The 22,581-nt window shown below is 45.1% G+C and overlaps 1 protein-coding gene across 2 annotated transcripts; it reads left to right on the top strand.

Moving 5' to 3' along the window:
- The first annotated feature begins 1,057 nt into the window (after positions 1–1,057).
- On the top strand, positions 1,058–22,280 carry LOC130384779 (myelin-associated glycoprotein-like). 2 transcript variants are annotated; one of them, XM_056593113.1, is made up of 13 exons: positions 1,058–2,439; positions 2,904–2,963; positions 13,587–13,793; positions 13,893–13,910; positions 14,046–14,339; positions 14,611–14,874; positions 15,594–15,857; positions 16,236–16,535; positions 17,802–17,880; positions 18,125–18,206; positions 18,866–19,161; positions 20,397–20,478; positions 21,024–22,280. In XM_056593113.1, exons 2-13 carry the CDS (start codon positions 2,918–2,920, stop codon positions 21,291–21,293), a joined length of 2,202 nt encoding a protein of 733 aa, XP_056449088.1. In that variant the 5' UTR covers positions 1,058–2,439; positions 2,904–2,917; the 3' UTR covers positions 21,294–22,280. The 2 variants fall into 2 exon arrangements, with proteins under 2 accessions (XP_056449088.1, XP_056449086.1); XM_056593111.1 differs by having other exon boundaries at positions 13,587–13,910.
- The last annotated feature ends 301 nt before the right edge of the window (positions 22,281–22,581 follow it).

The following is a 22,581-nucleotide window of genomic DNA, read 5'->3' as shown; positions in this document are numbered from 1 at the left end:
GGAACATAGAACAAAGACTCACATCACAAACATGAAAAAAACACATAAATACATGAAACATGCATATAAATACTAGACCATAGACTCACATCACAAACTCAAGATAGTCACAACATGTAAAAAACCTAAATACATGAAAATGTACATAAATACGAGACCATAAGATATGATTGAGTTTCTCTTGTTTTATCTTAAAAACAAAATACACATAACATTAAGAAAAGAAGGGAAGAAATTAAAAGAAATAATAGATAAAGCTAAACTCAGTTAGTGATGGGCATACATTTAAATGTACAAAAATGACAGAGGTCACTGATCAGATGTGCTGTTCAAAAAGAAATGCACTATTAAACTATGCCTTGTGCTCCGTTATGCAAGCTCCAAGTCTACAATTGAACAATGTCTTTTTGCAGTTTTGAGTTCTTTGTGCCAACTTGTGCTCCGTCATGCAAGCTCCAAGTGTCACACTGCTTAAGAAACAGATTCCTTCCAACTAACTATTTACGAAAAATCAATAACTTATGTACAAATTAGTGCTGTCAAGCGATTAAAATATTTAATCGCGATCAATTGCATTAATGTCATAGCTAACTCACGATTAATCGCGAGTAATCGCCATTAATCGCAAATCTTTTTTCTATGCTAAATATCCCTTGATTTCTTTGTCCCATTAATTGTTCTCATTTTAATGCTCTTATCAACATGGAGAAGTGCATCGGCTTGCATTGTGCAAATGTTTTTTTATTGATAACAACATTGGCAGTAGGCCTATGACAGAAGGAATTCAGAATTAAGAATTCTGAATAAGGTGTGTGTATTTACAGAAAGATAAGAGCCATAAGCTCCAGCTTAAAGTCAACAGCGAGTGTCAAGTCTTATGTCCAAAACCGGAAGCGTTTATCCGATTTGATACCGTAATTTAATACGTTCATTTATGTAAACACATTACGTAACGCCCGAGTTTTATTTTATTTTCCGATTTCGCCCGTTCATTTATGTATTTTCAGATTTTTATTTTTTATTTTCAGATTTCCGGTGTGCTGATGGATGTTTCTGTGAGTGGATGTCTGCAGCTGAAGTTCTGTGGGTGGATGTCTGGAGCGTTTGGGTGGATGTCTGCAGCCAGACTCTCTTGGAACCAGTCTAAAAATCGGACACGTTAACGGAGCACTGAAGTAGGCCCTCTCGGATGCCAGGTCGAAACAACATTTGTTTCACTACGATTCCATTCAGCTGCACACCCCTCCTTCTCCAGCAACAAATAATTAGAGAGAACGGCTAATAAAACGCTTGAGGTGGTGTTTTGAAAAGAAAAAACATAATTTTTTTTAGGACATGGCATGAATTATGAGCCTTTGATTGACATCCAGACATTTTTTTGCGGAGACACATTCCTGTTCCCCACTTGTATTGGAGTGAACGGAGATATCTACTTCTGGGTCCTTTGAATCGAGGGACCCGTCCACAGCCCGCTTAAACAGCTGCAATACCAGGCTTGGCCGCTGAGGACTGGTGGATTGCGGAAGTATGCACTGTTCCCGGGGGGTTCGGTGGCATCTCCCCGCTGAGGACGACATGCGGGGAAAATTCCAACACGGCACGTCTGAGCTTCATTTTTTCAAAGGCGGAGCAGAATGCCTAGTGCTCGTTTTACACCAAACGAAATGTCTAGCTACTGGGGGAGCATACGTAGGCTAGGGGAACTCATTTTAATGTTAGAAAACCTCAGAAAGTGAGGTTTAACAGAGAACAGTATCATCAGTATTAACAGGCTCAACAAAGAACACGAAGAGTACTAACGGAGAACAGTATCAACAGTATTAACAGAGAACAGTATCAACAGTGACTGTTTATAGAGAACAGTATCAACAGTATTAACAGAGAACAGTATCAACAGTATTAACAGAGGACAGTATCAACAGTGACTGTTTATAGAGAACAGTATCAACAATATTAACAGGACAGTATCAACAGAGAACCGCATAAACAGCTCGCATCAACATTTTGATAACAAAATGAATAGTATCCACAGTATTACCAGTGAACAGTATGAACAGCTTTTACAATCTTTACATTAGTAAAAGTATTAAAAGAGACCAGTATCAATAGTATTAATAGAGAAAAATATTTGCTGCATTAGCAGTGTTAATATTATTAACAGTATTAACAGACCAGTGTTAACAGAGTAAAAGTATTTACTAATTAACAGCTATACAGTGCAGTGTTAATATTTGGTGATCATGGTTTTGTTTAACTTTATTCTCTAACTTTATCTTCTTTCTGTATGTTGGCTCATCCCTTTTGACATAAAGGTTTATCTGTGCTCATGCAAATGTTATCAAGTTCCTCATTCCCTCACCTCATCCAGGTGCGGGCAAACATATTAAATAAAGTTGGTGCTCTTCAGGAACTTCAAATCAAGTCCTTCACCTCTATCACGTAAGTCACCTTTATATCTGGTTGCTAGAACAAAGGAACATAGTTCCTCCCTACATGTATTGATATATATATTAGTTTAAGTTTTATTCAAGCAATACCGGTTTTAGTTTGACCTTCGGCAGACAAACACCATGTTTTATCTTTTGTTTTCCTATTTATATCTGTATCTAAACCTCTCAAGGGTTGAACATGTCCAATTAAATTAAATGAGCAGGTTTATGATCATTGTTCTTCTTTGAATATCGGTATTATGTGCTTGAAAATTAGCTGAATTAGTCATGGTAGTGATAGATTTACTGGTATTTTGAAATAGACATTTCTATAGCAGTTTACAGTATCTCACTATAATTAGTGCAGTACTGAATACCTTAAGTGTAGTACGATATTCAGTGTGGTACAGAGGCTAATGTCCTCTATAGTTTTAATGATGAAATTAAGAGATTTTTGTATTTCTCCTGATGAAGTTTTGGAGGAGAACATGACTGGATCCTGGAAACTATTCCTGCTCTGTTGTCTCCTGCAAGGTAAACATCTCAATCCTCTATGTTGAAACCTGGAGTGGGTACTATACCTGTAGCACTGAAGTACTCTCTGTAGTACTCTCTCTAATACCTTTAATACTCGGTTATTGCCTATAGTACTATGTTAATATTGGCAGCACTCTCTATAGTCCTCTGTTAATACCTGTAGTATTCACGGTAATGTGAGCAAAATAAACACCTGATTGCGACCTAATTTACCTAATAACTTTTACGTTACACACAAACACACCCGCACGCGCTCCGTGTGCAGGGACACACACAGCCACAGAAAATGTTTGAGCTAAGGTTAAAAACACCCTCAAAATAGTCATGCATAAAATTATCTTACATTTATGTAGAACTTCAACTTAAGAACTTAAAAAACATCAACCGGAAAACAGCCAACATGTTGAGCCAACGGCAGCTCAACTAATACATCATGAATCCAACCTCCACTGCCGCGGTGGTTTGATTGACGGTCTGATAGCCCCCCCTCACCCCTAATTACTATTGGAGAGGCGAGCATGGTTTTTGGTGGCTTCCACCGGGAGTACACCTTTGTTCCAATATCCATACTACACTGTAAAAACGAAAACTTAAAATTAAAGTAAAATGAATATAAAACATTAAGTATTCATGTCAACTGTGCAATGCAATTTAGTCCAACCAACAATGTTGAGTTTTGGGTCAAGAGTTGGGCTCACTGTAGTCTCTTTGTTAAACTGTATGTCCACACCAGGTCGCTCACAAAGTTTCGCTGCAAATTTTTCTGTTCGCTTTGGTCGCTCAAGTCGCTCATGACGTACAATTCAATTATGCAGATGCATTTAAAGGAGCCGTATGCGTTTAGTAGGCCCTACAGACAGCCATATCAAATAGTGAACTCTCCCATACACCTTGGCCATATTGCCGAGACGGTTTTGCTTGTTCGATAAAGTGCTTCGACAACAAGTAGGACAGGGATTCCCCCAATATAAAAAAAATCCTAAAATGTAGGCTAATTACAACCGAGAACAAAAAACCCTGCGTGCTGTAGTAGTTGAAATATGTTTCACTGATCTGGATCTGCAAATCATGATCTGCACTCATTCGTCGCATTCAAAACAAATAGTCATTGTCGCACATGGCTAATTTGCATACGTGCACAGGACTGGTTGGCTCCGCAAGGCAAATAATGGAACATATCTATATATCTAGGCCTTTCTGTCTATCTATCTATCAACGCGTGTCTAGTTTTAATGTGATGTATTGTGTGTGTGTCCAGTCAGACTTGTTCTGTGTGGTCTTGTAGGCTACTGTCCTGTGTGGGCCGAACCACCTAAATGGATTCCCGACGATTTGTGTCGTTTGGTATTAATAAAGACTTTACTAGGCTATCTATCTATCTAGACTATTTAATTAACAATTAACAATTCACCTCAGGCTCCGTGAATAGTGGGGAATAGAGGGATAAAAGACAAGAGATATATCCCTTGTCATTTATCCCTCGTCTTGTCGATTAGTTTGTTTATGTGACGATTTCAATTTTTTTTTTGGTTTTGTTTAAAGCATGCTACACGCGATTGGTTGGTTAGATTGGTGGCATGTAGAGCAAATTAAAATGATTCCCGCTTAAATACGAACGTTCTAGATGTAGCCTATAAATACTCCCGCTTATCATCACTTGATATCCAAACCACTATGGCGTTTCGATCTCTGAACTGAAAAAGGGTGGGTTCGTACAACACCGGGTGCCCAGTTACAGCCGCGATTAATACTTCAGCCGACATTTTGTTCAGTGAGTGAATAAAGGTAGGTAGGAACCAAAGTGCCTGCCGATGTTCCCTGGGATCCACGCAAGCGAAGAGCGTCTACATTCCGATTGGCTGTCAGTGTTTGGCCGCTGAAGCGAATAACTGTACGTCCACACCAGAAGCGAATTGAGCGACCAAATCGCCGGAAGTCATTCACTTTCTATGGGCAAGAGCGACCAAAGCGACCAAAGCGACCAACGCTACCAGCGGCCAAAGTTGAGCGACCAGAGCGTCAAAAAGAAGTTGAAAACTTTTTAACTTTATGCAAATGACTATTATTCGCTTCGCTTTGTTTTGTTTGTGTGATATTTAGATAAAACCACAATGAATGCCGGGAAAAGGGCACGTGGTTTTAAAAAAATACATATAAAGACGTTTCAAACGTTCCATTGAGTCACGCATTCTACAATGGCCAGATTTATTGTTTTTCCGTGGGAGCCGGCGACTTAGTCTGCGAGTGGACGATATGACCGTGGAGAAGATCGCCATGATACTCCAGGTGGCTGTTTACTAAGAAACCTAGCTGGTCATAAAACATTAAAATACATCTAAATGACATGTAGCCTACAGATTGTACAATAGGCTACATAGAAGAAGAAAGAAACTAGATTTCTTCTTCGAAGGTTGTGCTCCACACAGAACCTCCTCACCGTCATAACGGAGCACTTTGGTGCACCAGATTGCTTTAGAGCGGTACTGATCTCGTCGTGTGTCTTTCCATTGTCAAATAGTTCCCGAATAAAATCCCCATATGGTTCAAGTGCGGCCATAACTAAGGCTAAATATAATTGGACTGTCTATTGCAGTCTGCCTTCTGGTGTAGAAAAGAACGACTCTGTTATTTGTTTTTTCTGATTTTGTTTTAAATCGGAATATTCAAAGAACGAACCATACACGGATTGACGTGAATCCGTGTATGGTTCGTTCTTTGAATATTCCGATTTAAAACAAAATCAGAAAAAACAATTAACAGAGTCGTTTTTTGTTTTTTCTGATTTGGTTTTGAATAGGAAAAAGGGCAAAAGGAATAAATAAATAAACTGCATTTTATTAGTTAGTTAGTTTGTGTGTTGGTTTTTTAAACCCGAACCACAAAAACAAAAATAGATACATTTGTAGTTATAGGCTCCACCAGAAGGCAGAACGCAGCGAAGAAAAAAGAGCCAACCACCTAAACCAGCAATAGACTGTCTAATTATATTTAGCCTTAGTTATGGCCGCACTTGAACCTTATGGTGATTTTATTCGTGAACTATTCGACACTGGAAAGACACACGACGCGATCAGTACCGCTCTAAAGCAATCTGGTGCTCCGTTATGACGGTGAGGAGGTTCTGTGTGGAGCACAACCTTCGAAGGAGAAATCTAGTTTCCGATTTAGTTTCAGATCGTCCACTCGCAGACTAAGTTGCCGGCTCCCACGGAAAACAATAAAGCTGGCCATTGTAGAATGCGAGAGACTCGATGGAACGTTTGAAACGTCTTTATATGTATTTTTTTTTTATCCGCCTTTTTCCCGGCATTCATTGCATCTAAATATCACACAAACAAAACAAGCAACTGGATTATTCTGTTTTCCCGTTTTGATTTAAAAAACAGAAAAATACCGTTTATTTGTTTATTCCTTTTGCCCTTTTTCGGTTTCAAAACCAAATCAGAAAAAACAAAAACGACTTAATTGTTTTTTCTGATTTTCTTTTAAATCGGAATATTCAAAGAACGAACCATACACGGATTGAATCGAAGACGAAATTGTTGTTGTTGTGTTTGAGACTGGCGCGAGGGTTCTTCTTTTTATTGTACAGTTCCGGTGTGAGTACCAGATGTGTTCGGCTCGGTCGGCTGCCAGATCGGCTCGGGGTCCTGCGCTTACAGATGACGTATCGACACTTGACATTGAAACAAGCCAACGGACAAAACCCGGAAGTGTTGTTTATAAACGGTGCTCTTTGATTTCATTGAACGGAGCCCGTTCTCTCACACGTCTTGGAAACACGTCTAAAAGCACTGATGAATGCATATTTTTATTTTCCCATATGTTAAAGTAAGGATTGTTAGAGTTAGATATTAAGACAGTATTTTCTAGTTTCTATTAACTGAAAATGAAAAACTTGGACAGTATGAGCAAATAAAATCTTGATGAAATTATATTTGCTCATACAAAACAGAATAAATAAGACAATACATTACTACAACTGAGGACCAGCTTAAATGTAAATCCTTAAAAAACGGCATTTTTAGATCCAATGGTGAATTGAGGATTAATTCATGAATGTGTTCGTATTAGATATTCATCCTATTCCTTGAAAATTGATTTTTTTTTTTATGATTTTCCAGATGTTCAATGAATTGTATCCTTGCCTATACAACTAATAACAATAAAAAATTTAACATTTTCCTCGTTTCCACTAGGGGTATCTTTGCTCTATAATTTAACAAACATCTGTAAAATATTAAAAAATTCACGGTAGGCCTATATTAAGAATGTATATACGTGTATATATATGTGTTACCAATTTTAAGAATCTATCCTCAATTGGCCGTGGGATCAAAACATGATGTTTTCATCGATTTACATTGAGCTGTATGTGTGGATGTGAATTGCAGTGTATATGTTTGGATACACACACGGGCACACACACTGACATATTTGTATATATTTATTTTTATTCATCTGCTGTGGCGATATCGCACAGGTGATTCCCACAGGCTCTGAAAACAACAGTCATCAAGCCATATCTAACTTACCATTTTAAGCAAAATCATTGAAAAAGCTGTTTATCAACAGCTAAACAACTACTTACTTCTTAGCAATGAATACATTTACACATCGCTGACACACCGGCTACTGAGTGACGTGCATGCGCATTTAATGACATCGTTTACAGGAAGTGCGTCATTAATGCGCATCTAGGACCCCAGAGCCCATCGATATATAAATTAACTAGATTCCCTACGGCGGCATCTAGAACGTCACCATAGGCCGCCATCTTACCACAGTAAAGCTTTCTGGGGGAATCTGTTGTAGCGGACGTAAATCAGTGATCTGCACAAACGCTAATACTCTTATCTCGCTGAAATCTTGACGGATTTACAAACGGTTTGGTTTCTTACAAACTTTTGCTTTTTCAGAGTTTTAGTAGACCATATATTGATTTAACATAAATAAAATGAATACCAATGTGCATGTGTGTATTTATTGCACCTATCTGTTCTGTTTAATGTTCATTTCATATGAAAACACATGTTTATATATAATGACATAAATACATCTCTGTACAGGGTGGGGTTTTCAACATGCAGCCTTTCTTGATGTATATTTGTAAAGGGAAATCTTGTACCTATTTTAGAACATTATTCTATTTTTCTTAGAACCTAACAATTATTCATAAGTATGTACTGTCATATCTACATCTCTGACGTTTAAACCGTTTGAAAATCGGTTGAAAATTGAGCAAGTTATGGTTATTGAAAAAGTACATGAATCACTACCAACACAATGTTATTGGTGAGCAGCTTACTGTGGTAAGATGGCCGCCAGTGGTGACGTTCGACTCCATTGGCCAGCACCGCGGACGAGGCATCTAGTTAATATATCTATGACCAGAGCCGATCTGGCAGCCGAACACATTTGGTACTCACACTGTGGTGACCCGGCTCAAGGAACAAGAGTCTCGGATTCTCAAACTGCCAACAAGGCACGTTTATTAAGTCCAAACAACGGAAAAAAGGGGAATCACCCGTCAATGCAAACTATAACAAACTAAAGAGTCTGGGCTCCGTGAGCCACTGGGGATGCTGTGGCCGTGTCTCACGCGCTGTCCCGGTATCCAGGTGAGGTATTCCTTCCGTGGTCTCCTGTGGTCTTCTCTAGACCGGGTCCCGGGCCAAAGGTCCATCCGGGTAGGGAATCTCGCTCCGCTCTCTGCTCCCACATGGGTCACGTACCTCCTGTCCCAGACTACCTCTCAGCTTCTCTTTTATAGCCCTCACCTGGGTCTGATTGGCCTGGTACACAGGTGTCTCCTGTTGGCGTTGAGTGGGACCTTCTCAAAGCGACCCTTGGCGCCCTCTGGGGGAAAAGGGTGGTAGACAGCACGTATTACCTGCCCTCTGGGCTTCCAGGCCTGCCGTGTCGGGGCCGGGTTGCCACACTCCTCCCCCCTTAGATGTAGCCCCGGGGCACCTCTGACTGCCCAGAGGCATGCGTCCCGACGGGACAGGGCATCAGCATTGGCGTGCTCCCGCCCTGGTCGGTGGTCCACTTTGAAGCGGTAGTCCTGTAGGGCCAGGAACCACCTTGTCACCCTGGCGTTTGTATCCTTGGCGGTGGCCATCCACTTGAGCGGGGCATGGTCCGTCACCAGTGTGAACTCCCGGCCCAGAAGGTAGTACCGCAGCTTGTCTATGGCCCACTTGATGGCCAGGGCCTCCTTCTCCACGGTGGAGTAGTTACTTTCATTCGGGAGGAGTTTCCTGCTAATGTATGTCACTGGGTGCTCCTCCGCGTCACGGACCTGCGAGAGGACCGCTCCGAGGCCCACCTCTGAGGCGTCGGAGTGGACTATAAGGGGCAGAGTAAAATCAGGCGTTAATAGTATTGGCTCGGAGCATAGGGCCCGTTTAAGGAGACTGAATGCTCCCTCTGCTGCCTCCGACCAGGTAACGCGGTCCGGCAGGGCCTTCCGGGTCAGGTCATGTAGGGGGCTTGCCAGGGTGGCGAAACTGGGAATGAACCTTTGATAGTACCCTACCAGACCGAGGAAGGACTTGACTTGCTTCTTGGAGGTGGGGCGGGGCCAATCCAGGATGGCCTTCACCTTGGCCTCCTGCGGTCGGACGTTCCCGCGACCGACTCTGTAGCCCAGGTATGAGGCCTCCTCCAAGCCCAGACGGCACTTGGCGGGGTTGGCGGTGAGACCCGCCCTCCTCAGCTCCCCCAGGACCGCTCTTAGGTGTCTCAGGTGGATGTCCCAGCTGGCGCTATGGATGATGATGTCATCAATGTACGCGGCGGCGTAGGCCTGGTGTGACCGCAGGAGACGGTCCATCATGCGCTGGAACGTTGCCGGAGCTCCATGCACCCCGAAGGGGAGCACCGTGTACTGGTATAGTCCTCCGGGGGTCGCGAACGCCGTTTTCTCCCGGGCGGTCTTGCTGAGGGGGACCTGCCAATATCCCTTGGTAAGGTCGAGGGTGGTGAGGTACCGAGCGGGCCCGAGCCGCTCGATGAGTTCGTCAACCCGGGGCATTGGGTACGCGTCGAACTCCGAGACCTCGTTCAGCCTCCTAAAGTCATTGCAGAATCGAAATGATCCATCTGGCTTCGGGACCAGGACGATTGGGCTGGACCAGGCGCTGTGTGACTCCTCGATCACCCGGAGCTGGAGCATTTTCTTGACCTCCTCCCGTATGGCGACCCGACGGGCCTCTGGGACCCGGTAGGGGGGTACGCGTACCGTGACGCCTGCCTCTGTCCGGATGTCGTGTTGAGCGACCGTTGTTCTCCCGGGAAGCTCGGAGAACACGTCCTGGTGTTGCAACACCACGTCATTGAGGTCTTGTTTCTGGCTGGGGCTGAGGTCCTCGCCCATCGGGACCTCCGGTACGCCTTGCCGGGCGACGAGGGCCACGGGGACCGGCACCGGTGGGGTTGTCCCGGCCTTCCACTGCTTCAAGAGGTTGACATGATACAGCTGGGTGGGCTTGCGCCTCCCCGGCTGCCGCACCCGGTAGTTCACCTCCCCCACGCGGTCGATCACCTCATACGGTCCCTGCCACTTGGCCAGGAACTTGCATTCGGCAGTAGGGATGAGAACCAGGACCCACTCCCCCGGCTGGAAGAGACGCAGCTGGGCCCCGCGGTTGTAGGTCCGCGCCTGGGCCTGCTGTGCCTGGTGCAGATGCTCCCGTACTATGGGCCAGACCTGCGCCATTCTCTCCCGTACCTGCTCGACATGGTCCACTAGGGTACGATGGGGGGAGGGTTGGCTCTCCCAGGCTTCTTTAGCCAGATCTAGTAGTCCCCTTGGCCGCCGTCCGTACAGTAGTTCAAAGGGGGAAAACCCTGTCGAGGCCTGGGGTACCTCTCTCAGCGCGAAGAGGACGTGAGGGAGGAGCTGGTCCCAGTTCTTTCCGTCTCTCTCCATGGTCTTCTTCAGCATGTGCTTTAAGGTTTTGTTGAACCTTTCCACCAGCCCGTCCGTCTGGGGGTGGTACACTGAAGTCCTCAGCTGCTTCACCTGCAGGAGACTGAGAAGCGCTTTTAGCACACGCGACATAAAACATGACCCTTGGTCTGTTAAAATCTCCCGTGCTATCCCCACCCGACTAAAAAGCAACATTAGCTCGGTTACCCTATACAGTAGGCCTGACCTGGTGCAGAAGTGCGGGTACGGTAGGGTACTCACCGAGTCCCTGGCGCACCCGTCATGGGCGACAACGTGGCTCCAGGCGTTTTTCAGGGGGTCATCCTGCAGTTGAGCGGTGGCGAAATGTCCGGGACGGTCCGACCCCCTCCCGGTTGGGGGGAAGTCCGAGAGCTCCGTGAGGGGGGAACTCTCCGTCTCTCCTAACCCGGCAGGTCGCTCCGACGCTGTCAGGGTGTCGGGGGTCCCCGGCGGGTCCAGGCGATGAGTCTCGCCGGGTGGGCGGGCTGGTGTGCCTGGTGGTGTTGGGCCGTCTCTTCCGGTGCCGTCTCCCTCTCCAGATGTCTCAGCTGGGGAGGAGTGTGGTGCCCGGGCTCCGTAGGCGTGACGAACTGGTTGTCGGTGTCGCCTCGGCTGCGGTCGGGGCGGTCGGGGTCCTGGCTCCGCGTTCCAGAGCCGGTGGAAGATGGGGCAGTCTCTCCCGATCAATAGGGGCACCGGGAGATTGGGTACGACCCCGGCCCTTACGGTGAAGGCCCCTCGGGGGGTCCGCACGACCACATGGCACGTGTCATAGGTGCGGGTGTCCCCATGAACACAGGTGACCTCCATCGGTTCCCCCGTCCTTCCGCCGGCTAGGTCGGGCCGGATGAGGGTGACGACACTCCCCGTGTCGATGAGGGCCTGAGTGTCCTTATCGCCCACCCGAGCCGGGAGGTTCGGGGCTCCGGCCTCCTGATGCGCCCAACAGGTGGTGAGTAGACACGGTCCTCGCCGGTCCCTACGGGTGTCGATCGGGCGGGGCTGTGGCCGGGTGGCGCTGTTTAGCTGTCGGGCCACCTGCCAGTTCTCGAGCTGGCGGGTCAGCTCGTCCACCGTGGTCGGATGGTTGGTGGCGATGGTTCTCTGGGCTTCCGGCGGTAGCTGGCGGATGGTGTTGTCCAGTAACACCCGGTCGAGAGCGTTGGGACCATCCTCTCCCGCGAGCCATCTCCTGATGAGCCGCGCGTGCTGGGCGATCTGGGACCTCACGGCGCCCTTGGGGTCGAAGCGCCAGTCGTGGAACCGTTGGGCCCTGGCCGCCAGGCTATGTCCATAGTACGCCAGTACCGCCTGCTTGAGGGTCTGGTACTCACTCGCCTGTTCTGGGGTCAGGTCCTGGCTCGCCTGCTGTGCGGGTCCCGTGAGGAAGGGGGCCACGATGTGTGCCCACTGGTCCTCCGGCCATCTTTCTCTCCGAGCCGTCCTCTCGAAGACCTCCAAGTAGGCCTCGACATCGTCCTCTGGTCCTAACTTGGTTAGCCGGCTGGTGGGCGCTGAGATCGGAGAGACGTCCGGGGAGCGCATTTCCAGCCGTATGACGGCCTGCCGGAGGAGGGCCCTTTCCTCGACGGCGTCTCGCAGGAGGGCGGCCGCAGCTGCGGCCCCGTCTGGGTTCTGCATTCGGGGCGGGTGGTCCCGAAAATAATAGCAGGAAAAACTGTTGCGTGGTCGGATTGTCTGCCTTCTCCACCATATGTGGTGACCCGGCTCAAGGAACAAGAGTCTCGGATTCTCAAACTGCCAACAAGGCACGTTTATTAAGTCCAAACAACGGAAAAAAGGGGAATCACCCGTCAATGCAAACTATAACAAACTAAAGAGTCTGGGCTCCGTGAGCCACTGGGGATGCTGTGGCCGTGTCTCACGCGCTGTCCCGGTATCCAGGTGAGGTATTCCTTCCGTGGTCTCCTGTGGTCTTCTCTAGACCGGGTCCCGGGCCAAAGGTCCATCCGGGTAGGGAATCTCGCTCCGCTCTCTGCTCCCACATGGGTCACGTACCTCCTGTCCCAGACTACCTCTCAGCTTCTCTTTTATAGCCCTCACCTGGGTCTGATTGGCCTGGTACACAGGTGTCTCCTGTTGGCGTTGAGTGGGACCTTCTCAAAGCGACCCTTGGCGCCCTCTGGGGGAAAAGGGTGGTAGACAGCACGTATTACCTGCCCTCTGGGCTTCCAGGCCTGCCGTGTCGGGGCCGGGTTGCCACAACACCCATAGATATATATATTAACTAGATGCCTCGTCCGCAATGCGGACGATCCCAAGCTATTCTGAATATTTTAAAATTTGAATGGAGTCTATAGGTGAAAAATTGAGGAAGGAGATATGTCCCAAAGTTTGTAGAGAATAACAAAGAAATAAAGAACGAAAGAAAGAATAAAACTTATGAAGAACAATAGTTGAGCTAGCACTCATAATGACCTTGACCTAATAATAATAATACTAATAATGATAATGATAATAATAGTTATTATTAATACTAACTAATAACTTAGTAAATAATATTACTTACTAATAATAATTAATTGATACGGATAAATTGTCTTTTTGATTTTTTGTTAGGATATTCAATGTTAAATTAGAATATTTTGTCAAAGTTTGTGCATCGATTGAGTCTTTGGTTTTATCAACCTCTTGTTTTAAAGGTGATGGATGCAGCTCTGCAGCATTTGAGGCCATAGTGCCAGATAGTGTGACGACACTCAATGGATCCTGTGTTACCGTTCCTTGTTCCTTCACCGTGGAGGACAAGTATGAAGCCAATCTACATCCTGGATGTACACCAACATGGAAGAAAGATCAAATAACTCTCAGTACTACAACATTCAGGGGAAATCTAACAGCGTACAACTGTACTGCAACATTAAATAACGTTCTTGAAGACAATGTTGAAAATTATTTTAGAATTGACTGTGGAAATCCATTAAAATATGATTTTTCAAAATACTCAGTGATGATCCAGATCAAGGGTAAGTGCAATGTGTGTCTGACCGAAACAAACATGTATCACAAGTCCTATTGGTCTTACTGTGGTTCAGATTATGCTGAATGCTGCTAATGCTTGGGTCTCCATAGTAACCGCTCTAAATTGGTTTGGTACCCAGGGGACCCTGATGCACCTCGTTTGACCACCCCCAAGGAGCCGGTGGTGGAGGGGACTCCTGTGGAGCTGGGGTGCTCTGCCCCGTCCTACTGTGACACCCACCCGCCCACTGTGACGTGGACCCCCGCCCTGGGGCTCAGCACCCAGCTCCAGCAGGACGATACCGTGACCTCCACTCTGACCTTCAACGCCTCCCACCTCCACCATGGAAACAATGTCTCCTGCACTGCGGCCTACTACATACCATCTGGGAACAAAACTGAGACGTCTACAAGATACCAACTCAGTATCTTATGTGAGTCAATGTTCTACCTTTTCAATGAAAAGTACATTTTATCATTTGTTTTCTTTTTTATATTGATCTTCTCAGTAAATATACCTTTTTTTCCTTGATCTTAGAAGACAAAGCAGTGGGCTAATGAACAACAACTTTTAATGCTTCTCCTGTATTTCATTTCATTGACTATATTTTACTGTATTCAGAACAGTTTTGTTAAATTCACAACATCTGACCAGCATGACACCGGAGCTGAGGGCTAGGCTCTGATTGGTGGGTTCTCTCTCAGATGCCCCCAGGAACACCTCTGCTGTCGGCAGCCCGTGTCTTCCAGCCGGAGAGGGAGGCTGCCTGAACCTGACCTGCACCAGTCATGCTAACCCTGCTGTCAGCGCGGTCACCTGGTACCGAATACACGGAGAACACATCCTTAAGATCGGGAGTGGATCTTATCTGTCCGTCCAGCTGTGGAACGCCAATTATGTTTTCTTCTGTGAGGCCAGGAATGAAATTGGCACAGAAAAGTCTGATGTCTTCAAGATCGACATTCAAGGTAAGTTGATTCAAAACAGGAAACCACCCTGAGCTTGGTGATGTATCTAAAGGTTTCTTCGATCTAAGACAGCAGACAAAGCAGTGTGTTGATCAATAATTCTAAGTAAGATTGACTCAAAGCCAGTGAGCAAATTAAAAGGTTATTTTATTCAAACCTAAATATGTTTCTTATGTACTCATTTCAGTTTTTGTAATGCTTTTTTGTTGACTCTTGCTGCTTATTGTGAGATCGACATTCAAAGTTACATTGACTAAAAAACAGGGACAAGTCTGAGTTCAGTGATGTAGTGATGGGCAGACAACCACCATGTTTTAACTTATTTTCCTATTTATATCTGTATCTAAACCTCTCAAGGATTGAGCATGTCCAATTAATTCTCATGAGCAGGGTTATTATCATTGTTTTTCTTTTATATTGGTTTTATATGTTTGAAAATTAGTTAAATAGTCATGGTAGGATTGGTAGATTTACTTGTATTTTGAAACAGACATTGCTATAGCAGTTTACAGTGTCTTACTATAATGAGTGTAGTACTGAATACCTTAAGTGTAGTAGGATATTTAGGGGAGTACAGCAGATAATGTCCTCTTTGGATTTAATGATGAGATGCAGATATTTTTTTATTTCTCCTGATGTAGTTTTTTTAAATTCACAACATCTGACCAACATGACAGCGGAGCTGAGGGCTAGGCTCTGATTGTTGGGTTCTCTCTCAGATGCCCCCAGGAACCCCTCTGCTGTCGGCAGCCCGTGTCTTCCAGCCAGAAAGGGAGGCTGCCTGAACCTGACCTGCACCAGTCATGCTAACCCTGATGTCAGCGAGGTCACCTGGTACCGAATACACGGAGAACACATCCATAAGATCGGGAATGGATCTTCTCTGTCCATCCAGCTGTGGAACGCCAATAACGTTTTCTTCTGTGAGGTCCGGAATCACTTTGGCACAGAAAAGTCTAATGTCTACAAGATCGACATTCAAAGTAAGTTGATTCAAAACAGGAAACCACCCTGAGCTTGGTGATGTCCCTAAATGTTTCCTCGATCTAAGACCGAAGACAAAGCATTGTGTTGATCAATAAGTCAAAGTAAGATTGACTCAAAACCATTGAGCAATTGTAAGGTTATTTTATTCAAACCTGATTACGTTTCTTATCTATTCATTTCAGTTTTTGCTCTGCTTTTCTGTTCACTCTGACTGCTTATTGTAAGGTCGACATTCAAAGTTAGATTGGCTGAAAACCAGGAACAACCCTGAGTTTGGTGATGTAGTGATAACAATATTTTTTGTTAAACAGGAAGTAAGATGACTTCACCAAATTCTCTCTTGATGTTGTGTTCCCCCTTCCCTGTATTCACAGCTCCTCCCAGGATCCTGCCCTCTTCAGGCTGCAGCAGAATTGCAGCCTGGGTGCGATGTTCCTGCGACAGCGTGGGCAGACCATCACCGTCTCTGGAGTGGTGGTTGGATGGGAAACTGGTGTTGGGTTCTGAAGACGTGTCTGTTAGCCAGGTCAACCTGGAGAACGCCACGTTGAGGAGCTCCCTCACAATGAGGGCCCCTGGTCTGACAGCCTTGACCTGCCACAGCTCCAACGCTGCCGGGAACACCAACCAGGAGCTTCCTGTCCCCCACCTGGAGTCACAGTCAAACCTGACAGGTCTGACCTCAGGGAGCTAAAGGGACCCTATTGCACCACCAGCTGTGAGGCAGATCAGTCATTACAAGGTCTTTCAAAATAGAGTCACTTCTGGACACTCCCATCACAAATAGGAGTGATGTAGAGTACAGATGATGTATGATAATAATTATAATAATTATGTTCATTTATATAGCACTTTTCAAAGTTACAAAGTAATTTACATGGTCATACAAACAAGAAAAATTACTAAAAGTAGAATTGATAAAGTAATAATGACAAGCAAGATGAATCAGGAGATATTTGAAAGAAGAAACAAAGTTTGTAGACGCTGTATTGACAGGAATACAACGAGTTACAGTAGTCTAAGCAGGAAGAGATGAGAGCGTTGATAACAGTGTCAAGATTTTAACTGGATAAAAACAATACAATTTTATAGATGATACGACACTGCAGAAACACAATTCAAAGACTGATATTATCTTGTGGTTAAAGTTAGAAAAGATGACACCAACAGTTCTGCAATGGGGTATGATGCAACAGGCTACCATGATGAGAAGTGCTCTCTGGCCTGCCCCTATGGTAATGGCTTCCAATTGATCTGAGTTTAGCGGAAGAAAGTTTTAAATATACAACAACTTAAAATATTCTGTGTTGTACTTTGACCAGTTGTGTTTGCGTTTTATTGTAGCCAAACAAGAAATTGGGCTGGCAGTAGTCTGCATATGAATAGAAACTGATGTTCTGATGTTCTGATATTTGACCTAGCGGTAAAATATATATGGAAAATATAAAAGGGCCAAGGATTGAGCCTTGAGGCATTCCATAGTTAATGGAAGGTTGAGGAATTAAAGTAACCAATGGCCACGCAAAAGTTCCTAATAGAGAGGATAACATAAGGATAAAATAGAAAACAAATCTGAGGCTGCACCTGATAAGCCAACCCAATGCCTAAGACGTTCAATGAAATCACATGGTCTACTGTTTCAAAAGCAGCAGTATGATCTAAAAGCAAAAAAACACATGTTAGGCCGTGTAAGACAAAATTGAGGGAATGACTTGTGCATCATAGATCATGGTTCATGAAAATGAGGTAATAAACAAAATAACGGATGGGTAGATCAACTCCCAGGTCACCTCCCTGATGGACTGCACCAATTGGTAGCTTGGTAAGAAATTCCCTTTTGTGACTTTTTTTAAGGGCTTGTGACATCTAATAAGCACAAAGGATTCTTAATATGCATTGTTGACAAATCCAATCTCAAATTCCTGATGCCACCTTTTCAGACTCAGACAAACTGCCCTGGATAGCTGCTATAGCGGTGCTAGCCGCGGGTCTGCTGTTTGCAACAGCGTGTGCCGTAAGGTACGTGGACTGCTAGCCAGTGATTTTACGAATGTCCATTTCTTCACTGATTTCTTCACAGATTATTTAATTATTGTCATTATTGAATAATTAGCATTCAGTTACACCGAGTTCATAAGGTGAATTGAAACCACCCTCCCTTTCTGGCAGTGGGATCAATAAAGCTAACCACATGTCAATCAAAAATAGCCAGCTTCTTCTTCTCCATCCTCTTCTTCTTCTTCTTCCCCTGTTAACATTCCAGAGCTTGGAAGATGGACAACCGAACAAGACTCGGCAAGGATGCTCTACTCAACAAATCTCCACCCAACCAAGGGAAGCCCCAGGTAACCCTCCCCTTATTATTACCCAGGTTACCCTATCTGAAAACAATCTGTAGCCGGCTGACCCTAACACTATCTTTACCAAGGCAACCCTAACCTTATCTGTAAACAGGTTACCCGTCCCCAACCCTATGTTTACCAAGGTAACCATAACCTTATCTGTAAACAGGTTACCCATAATCCTATGTCTACCAAGGCAACCCTAACCTTATCTGTATACAGGTTAGCTAACCCTATCGTTAGCAAGGTAACCATAACCTTATCTGTAAATGGGTTACCCTAACCCTATGGTTACCAAGGTAACCCTAACCTTATCTGTAAATGGGTTACCCTAACCCGACACTATGTTTATCCAGGTAACCCCAACCCAATCTCTGTCCCAAGGCCACCCTAATCTTAACCGGTTTTAACCCAGGAAACCAGGGTGTGAGTTACATGGGAGTAGGAGTTGAGCTCCCATAAGTCTGAGCTCCAATGAAATTAATAATATGTCAAAATGTGTGTGTGTGTGTGTGTGTGTGTGTGTGTGTGTGTGTGTGTGTGTGTGTGTGTGTGTGTGTGTGTGTGTGTGTGTGTGTGTGAGAGAAAGAAAATTGTGAGATCCCTGAGGTTCTGGATACATCCCATTTGGTAAATCCATTTATAATATATATCTCACTCAGGTGTTCTTCAAAAGTGAAGATGACATCTATGCTAACATTGATAAACTGAAGAACACGGTCGGACCGAGAGAGGAGCCTGTTGGAGCAGGAGAAGAGGCTGTTGGACTGGGAGAAGAGGCTGCTGGACTGGGAGAAGGGGCTGCTGGACTGGGAGAAGGGGCTGCTGGACTGGGAGTAGGGGCTGTTGGATTGGGAGAAGGGGCTGTTGGACCGAGGGAGGAGGCTGTAACAGCAGCAGGTTCCTCAGCCTTGACCCAACGGGATTCAGAGGAAGCAGCAGACCCAGCAGCAGACAGGCAGGTGGCGGACTGTGATGTCCTGTACACAACAGTGAACTGGAAGAAGAAGTCCTAGAAGAAGAAGTCTTCTTAGACTTCTTCTTTGCCCCAGGAGCTCAGATCCCCTACACTTCCCCTAGACTTCCTTTGGGGTGGATGAGGGATGAGCTAATGGCCGGAGGGATGAGTTAAGGGCTACATTGATGGGTTAAGGCAAGAGGGATGAGTTAAGGGCTACTTTGATGGGTAAAGGCTAGAGGGCGGAGTTAAGGGCTACATTGATGGGTAAAGGCTAGCGGGAGGAGTTAAGGGCTACAGGGATGAGTTAATGCTAGAGGGATGAGTTAAGGGCTACAGGGATGAGTTAATGCTAGAGGGATGAGTTAAGGGCTACAGGGATGAGTTAATGCTAGAGGGATGAGTTAAGGGCTACATTGATGGGTAAAGGCTAGCGGGAGGAGTTAAGGGCTACAGGGATGAGTTAATGCTAGAGGGATGAGTTAAGGGCTACATTGATGGGTAAAGGCTAGCGGGAGGAGTTAAGGGCTACAGGGATGAGTTAATGCTAGAGGGATGAGTTAAGGGCTACAGGGATGAGTTAATGCTAGAGGGATGAGTTAAGGGCTACATTGATGGGTAAAGGCTAGAGGGATGAGTTAAGGGATGCAGGGACGAGTTAAGGGCTACAGGGATTAGCAAAGGGCTGAAGGGATGAGTAAGGGGCTAGATCAGGGGCCGTATTCACAAAGAATCTTAGCAGAATCTATCGTCTCGCCGCAGCCAGACAAAATGTTTTTTAGACAATGGAGGACTGCGAATTGATAAAGAGATATAGGCGTGAGGGTATCAAACTTGTGTTTAATTAGTGAATAACATTTAGCTATTTAGCAACAGGGAAAATGCAACTTTGCAATGCCGACGATTTAGGAATATCGCAGTTAAGGGAAATGTATAAATATGTCCTCAGTTGTTACACACACACATAAATATATATATATATATATATATATATATATATATATATATATATATATATATATATATATATATATATATATATATATATATGTGTGTGTGTGTGTGTGTTTGTTTATTCTGTACCCAAGTCCAGAGAAGGGGAGCTTGGTTATTCTGTACCCAAGTTCCCAGGCTGGCAGTGGGATCAATACAGCTAACCACATTGTCCGTCAAAAATGGTCAGCTTCTTTTTTTCTCCTCCCTCATCTTCTTCTTCCCTACTGTTAACATTCCAGAGCTTGGAAAATGGACAACCAAACAGGACTCGGCAGCGACGCTCTCATCAACAAAGCTCCACCCAACGTAGAGTACTCCCAGGTAACCCGCCCCCTATTTTGACCCAGGTTACCCTATCTGAAAACAATCTGTAGCCGGCTGACCGTAACACTATCTTTACCAAGGTCACCCTAAGCTTATCAGTAAACAGGTTACCCTAACCCTATGTTTACCAAGGTAACCCTAATCTTATCTGTAAACAGGTTACCCTAACCCTATGTTTACCAAGGTAACCCTAATCTTATCTGTAAACAGGTTACCCTAACCCTATGTTTACCAAGGTAACCCTAATCTTATCTGTAAACAGGTTACCCTAACCCGACCCTATGTTTATCCAGGTAACCGAAACCTATCTCTGTCCGAATGCCACCCTAAACTTAACTGGTTTTAATCCAGGAAACCAGGGTTCAAGTTACGTGGGAGCCAGTAGGAATTGAGCTCCATAAATCTGAGCTCCCATGAAATAAATAATACGTCAAAATGTGTGGGTGGGTGTGTGCGTGTACGTGTGTGAGAGAAAATTGTGAGATCCCTGAGGTTCTGGTGACATCCCAATCAGTAAATCTGTATATATATATCTCACTCAGCTGTTCTTCAAAAGTGGAGCGGACACCTATGCCACCATTGATAAACTGAAGAACACGGTCGGACCGAGAGAGAAGCCTGTTGGACTGGGAGAAGGGGCTGTTGGACTGGGAGAAGGTGCTGCTGGACCGAGGGAGGAGGCTGTAACAGCAGCAGGTTCCTCAGCCTTGACCCAACGGGATTCAGAGGAAGCAGCAGACCCAGCAGCAGACAGGCAGGTGGAGGACTGTGATGTCCTGTACACGACAGTGAACTGGAAGAAGAAGTCCTAGAAAAAAGAGGTCTGAGCTCCTGGGGCAGAGACCCTCTGGGGCCCAGGGCCCCTGAGGCCCCTACACTTCCTCTGGGGGGGATGAGGGATGAGCTAAGGGCTAGAGGGATGAGCTAAGGGCCGGAGGGATGAGCTAAGGGCTACATTGATGAGTAAAGGGTAGAGGGATGAGTTAAGGGCTACATTTATGGGTAAAGGCTAGCGGGAGGAGTTAAGGGCTACATTGATGGGTAAAGGCTAGCCTAGAGGGATGAGCTAAGGGCTACATTGATGGGTAAAGGCTACAGGGATAAGTTAAGGGCTGCAGGGATGAGTTAAGGGCTGCAGATTCACAAAGAATCTTAGGGTTGAAAGTTGCTCACAAGTGGCGAATTTAGGAGAAACCCCTAAAAATAATGGGCGTGTCAGTCTTGTCAGTCTTTGGCTCCTAATTGATTTTACTTGGAGCAATTCACAAAGTATTTTAGGCCTAAAAGTAGCACCTAAGTCTAGGAGAGCTTAAAAGCCCTCGAGAGGACTCTTAACTCAGTAAGAGCTATTCACAAAGAATCTGAAAATGGCTGCATCGAGACGAAATGTTTTGGAGGCAATGGAGGACTGCAAATCGATAAATAGATATAGGCGTAAGGGTATCAAACTTGTGGTTGAATTTGTGAATAACACCTTGATATTTAGCAACAGGGAAATTGCAACTTTGCAATGCTGCCGATTTAGGAATATCGCTGTTAAGGGAAATGTATAAATATGTCCTCAGTTGTTTTAATATATATGTATATATATATATTGTGATTATTCTTTACCCAAGTCCACAGCATAATTATTGCACCACTGTGGGGAGCTGGGTAAGGATGCAGGCTTGCGTCATATGTAAATGAAGGTGCGTTCACATCAAGCACATGTATAATGATGTATAATGCAGTTCTAAGAGAGCTCGGCTGAGCGTAACATGTATAAATGGTATTGAGAAAATAAACCATGCCAAAGAGCTAAAGAGTTCATTGTCTCCGTCCCAATTATCTCTCTGAGTGCAACGTATGAGGAAGCTGCCATCCTTAACGTCAACAATCGCAACCATCAGTGATGGTTAAAACAAACGGGGTCTGTAAAGTTGACATCGAGTGGTACACTCTTCGTCGCTGGTGTAGTGGTGGAGTACAAGTAGAACGAATAGTATTCACTTCAGCCTTATGGCATATTCATTCACCGTTCAGAAGAGCACACAGAATACACTGCCGCTCACTCACTTGACGCACTCATCTGCTAGAGCGTAGTGACATCATCACGTTACA

This window comes from Gadus chalcogrammus, chromosome 6, assembly GCF_026213295.1.
Source record: "Gadus chalcogrammus isolate NIFS_2021 chromosome 6, NIFS_Gcha_1.0, whole genome shotgun sequence".
NCBI classification, from domain to species: domain Eukaryota; kingdom Metazoa; phylum Chordata; class Actinopteri; order Gadiformes; family Gadidae; genus Gadus; species Gadus chalcogrammus.
Note: the sequence above shows the minus strand (reverse complement) of the source record. Positions and strands in the feature narration are given on the sequence as shown.

Coding starts and splice junctions, on each gene's coding strand:
- LOC130384779 (XM_056593111.1), top strand. CDS start 2,918: ATGACTGGATCCTGGAAACTATTCCTGCTCTGTTGTCTCCTGCAAG. Junction 15,858..16,235: donor CTACAAGATCGACATTCAAA/GTAAGTTGATTC, acceptor CTGTATTCACAG/CTCCTCCCAGGATCCTGCCC. Junction 18,207..18,865: donor CCAACCAAGGGAAGCCCCAG/GTAACCCTCCCC, acceptor TATCTCACTCAG/GTGTTCTTCAAAAGTGAAGA.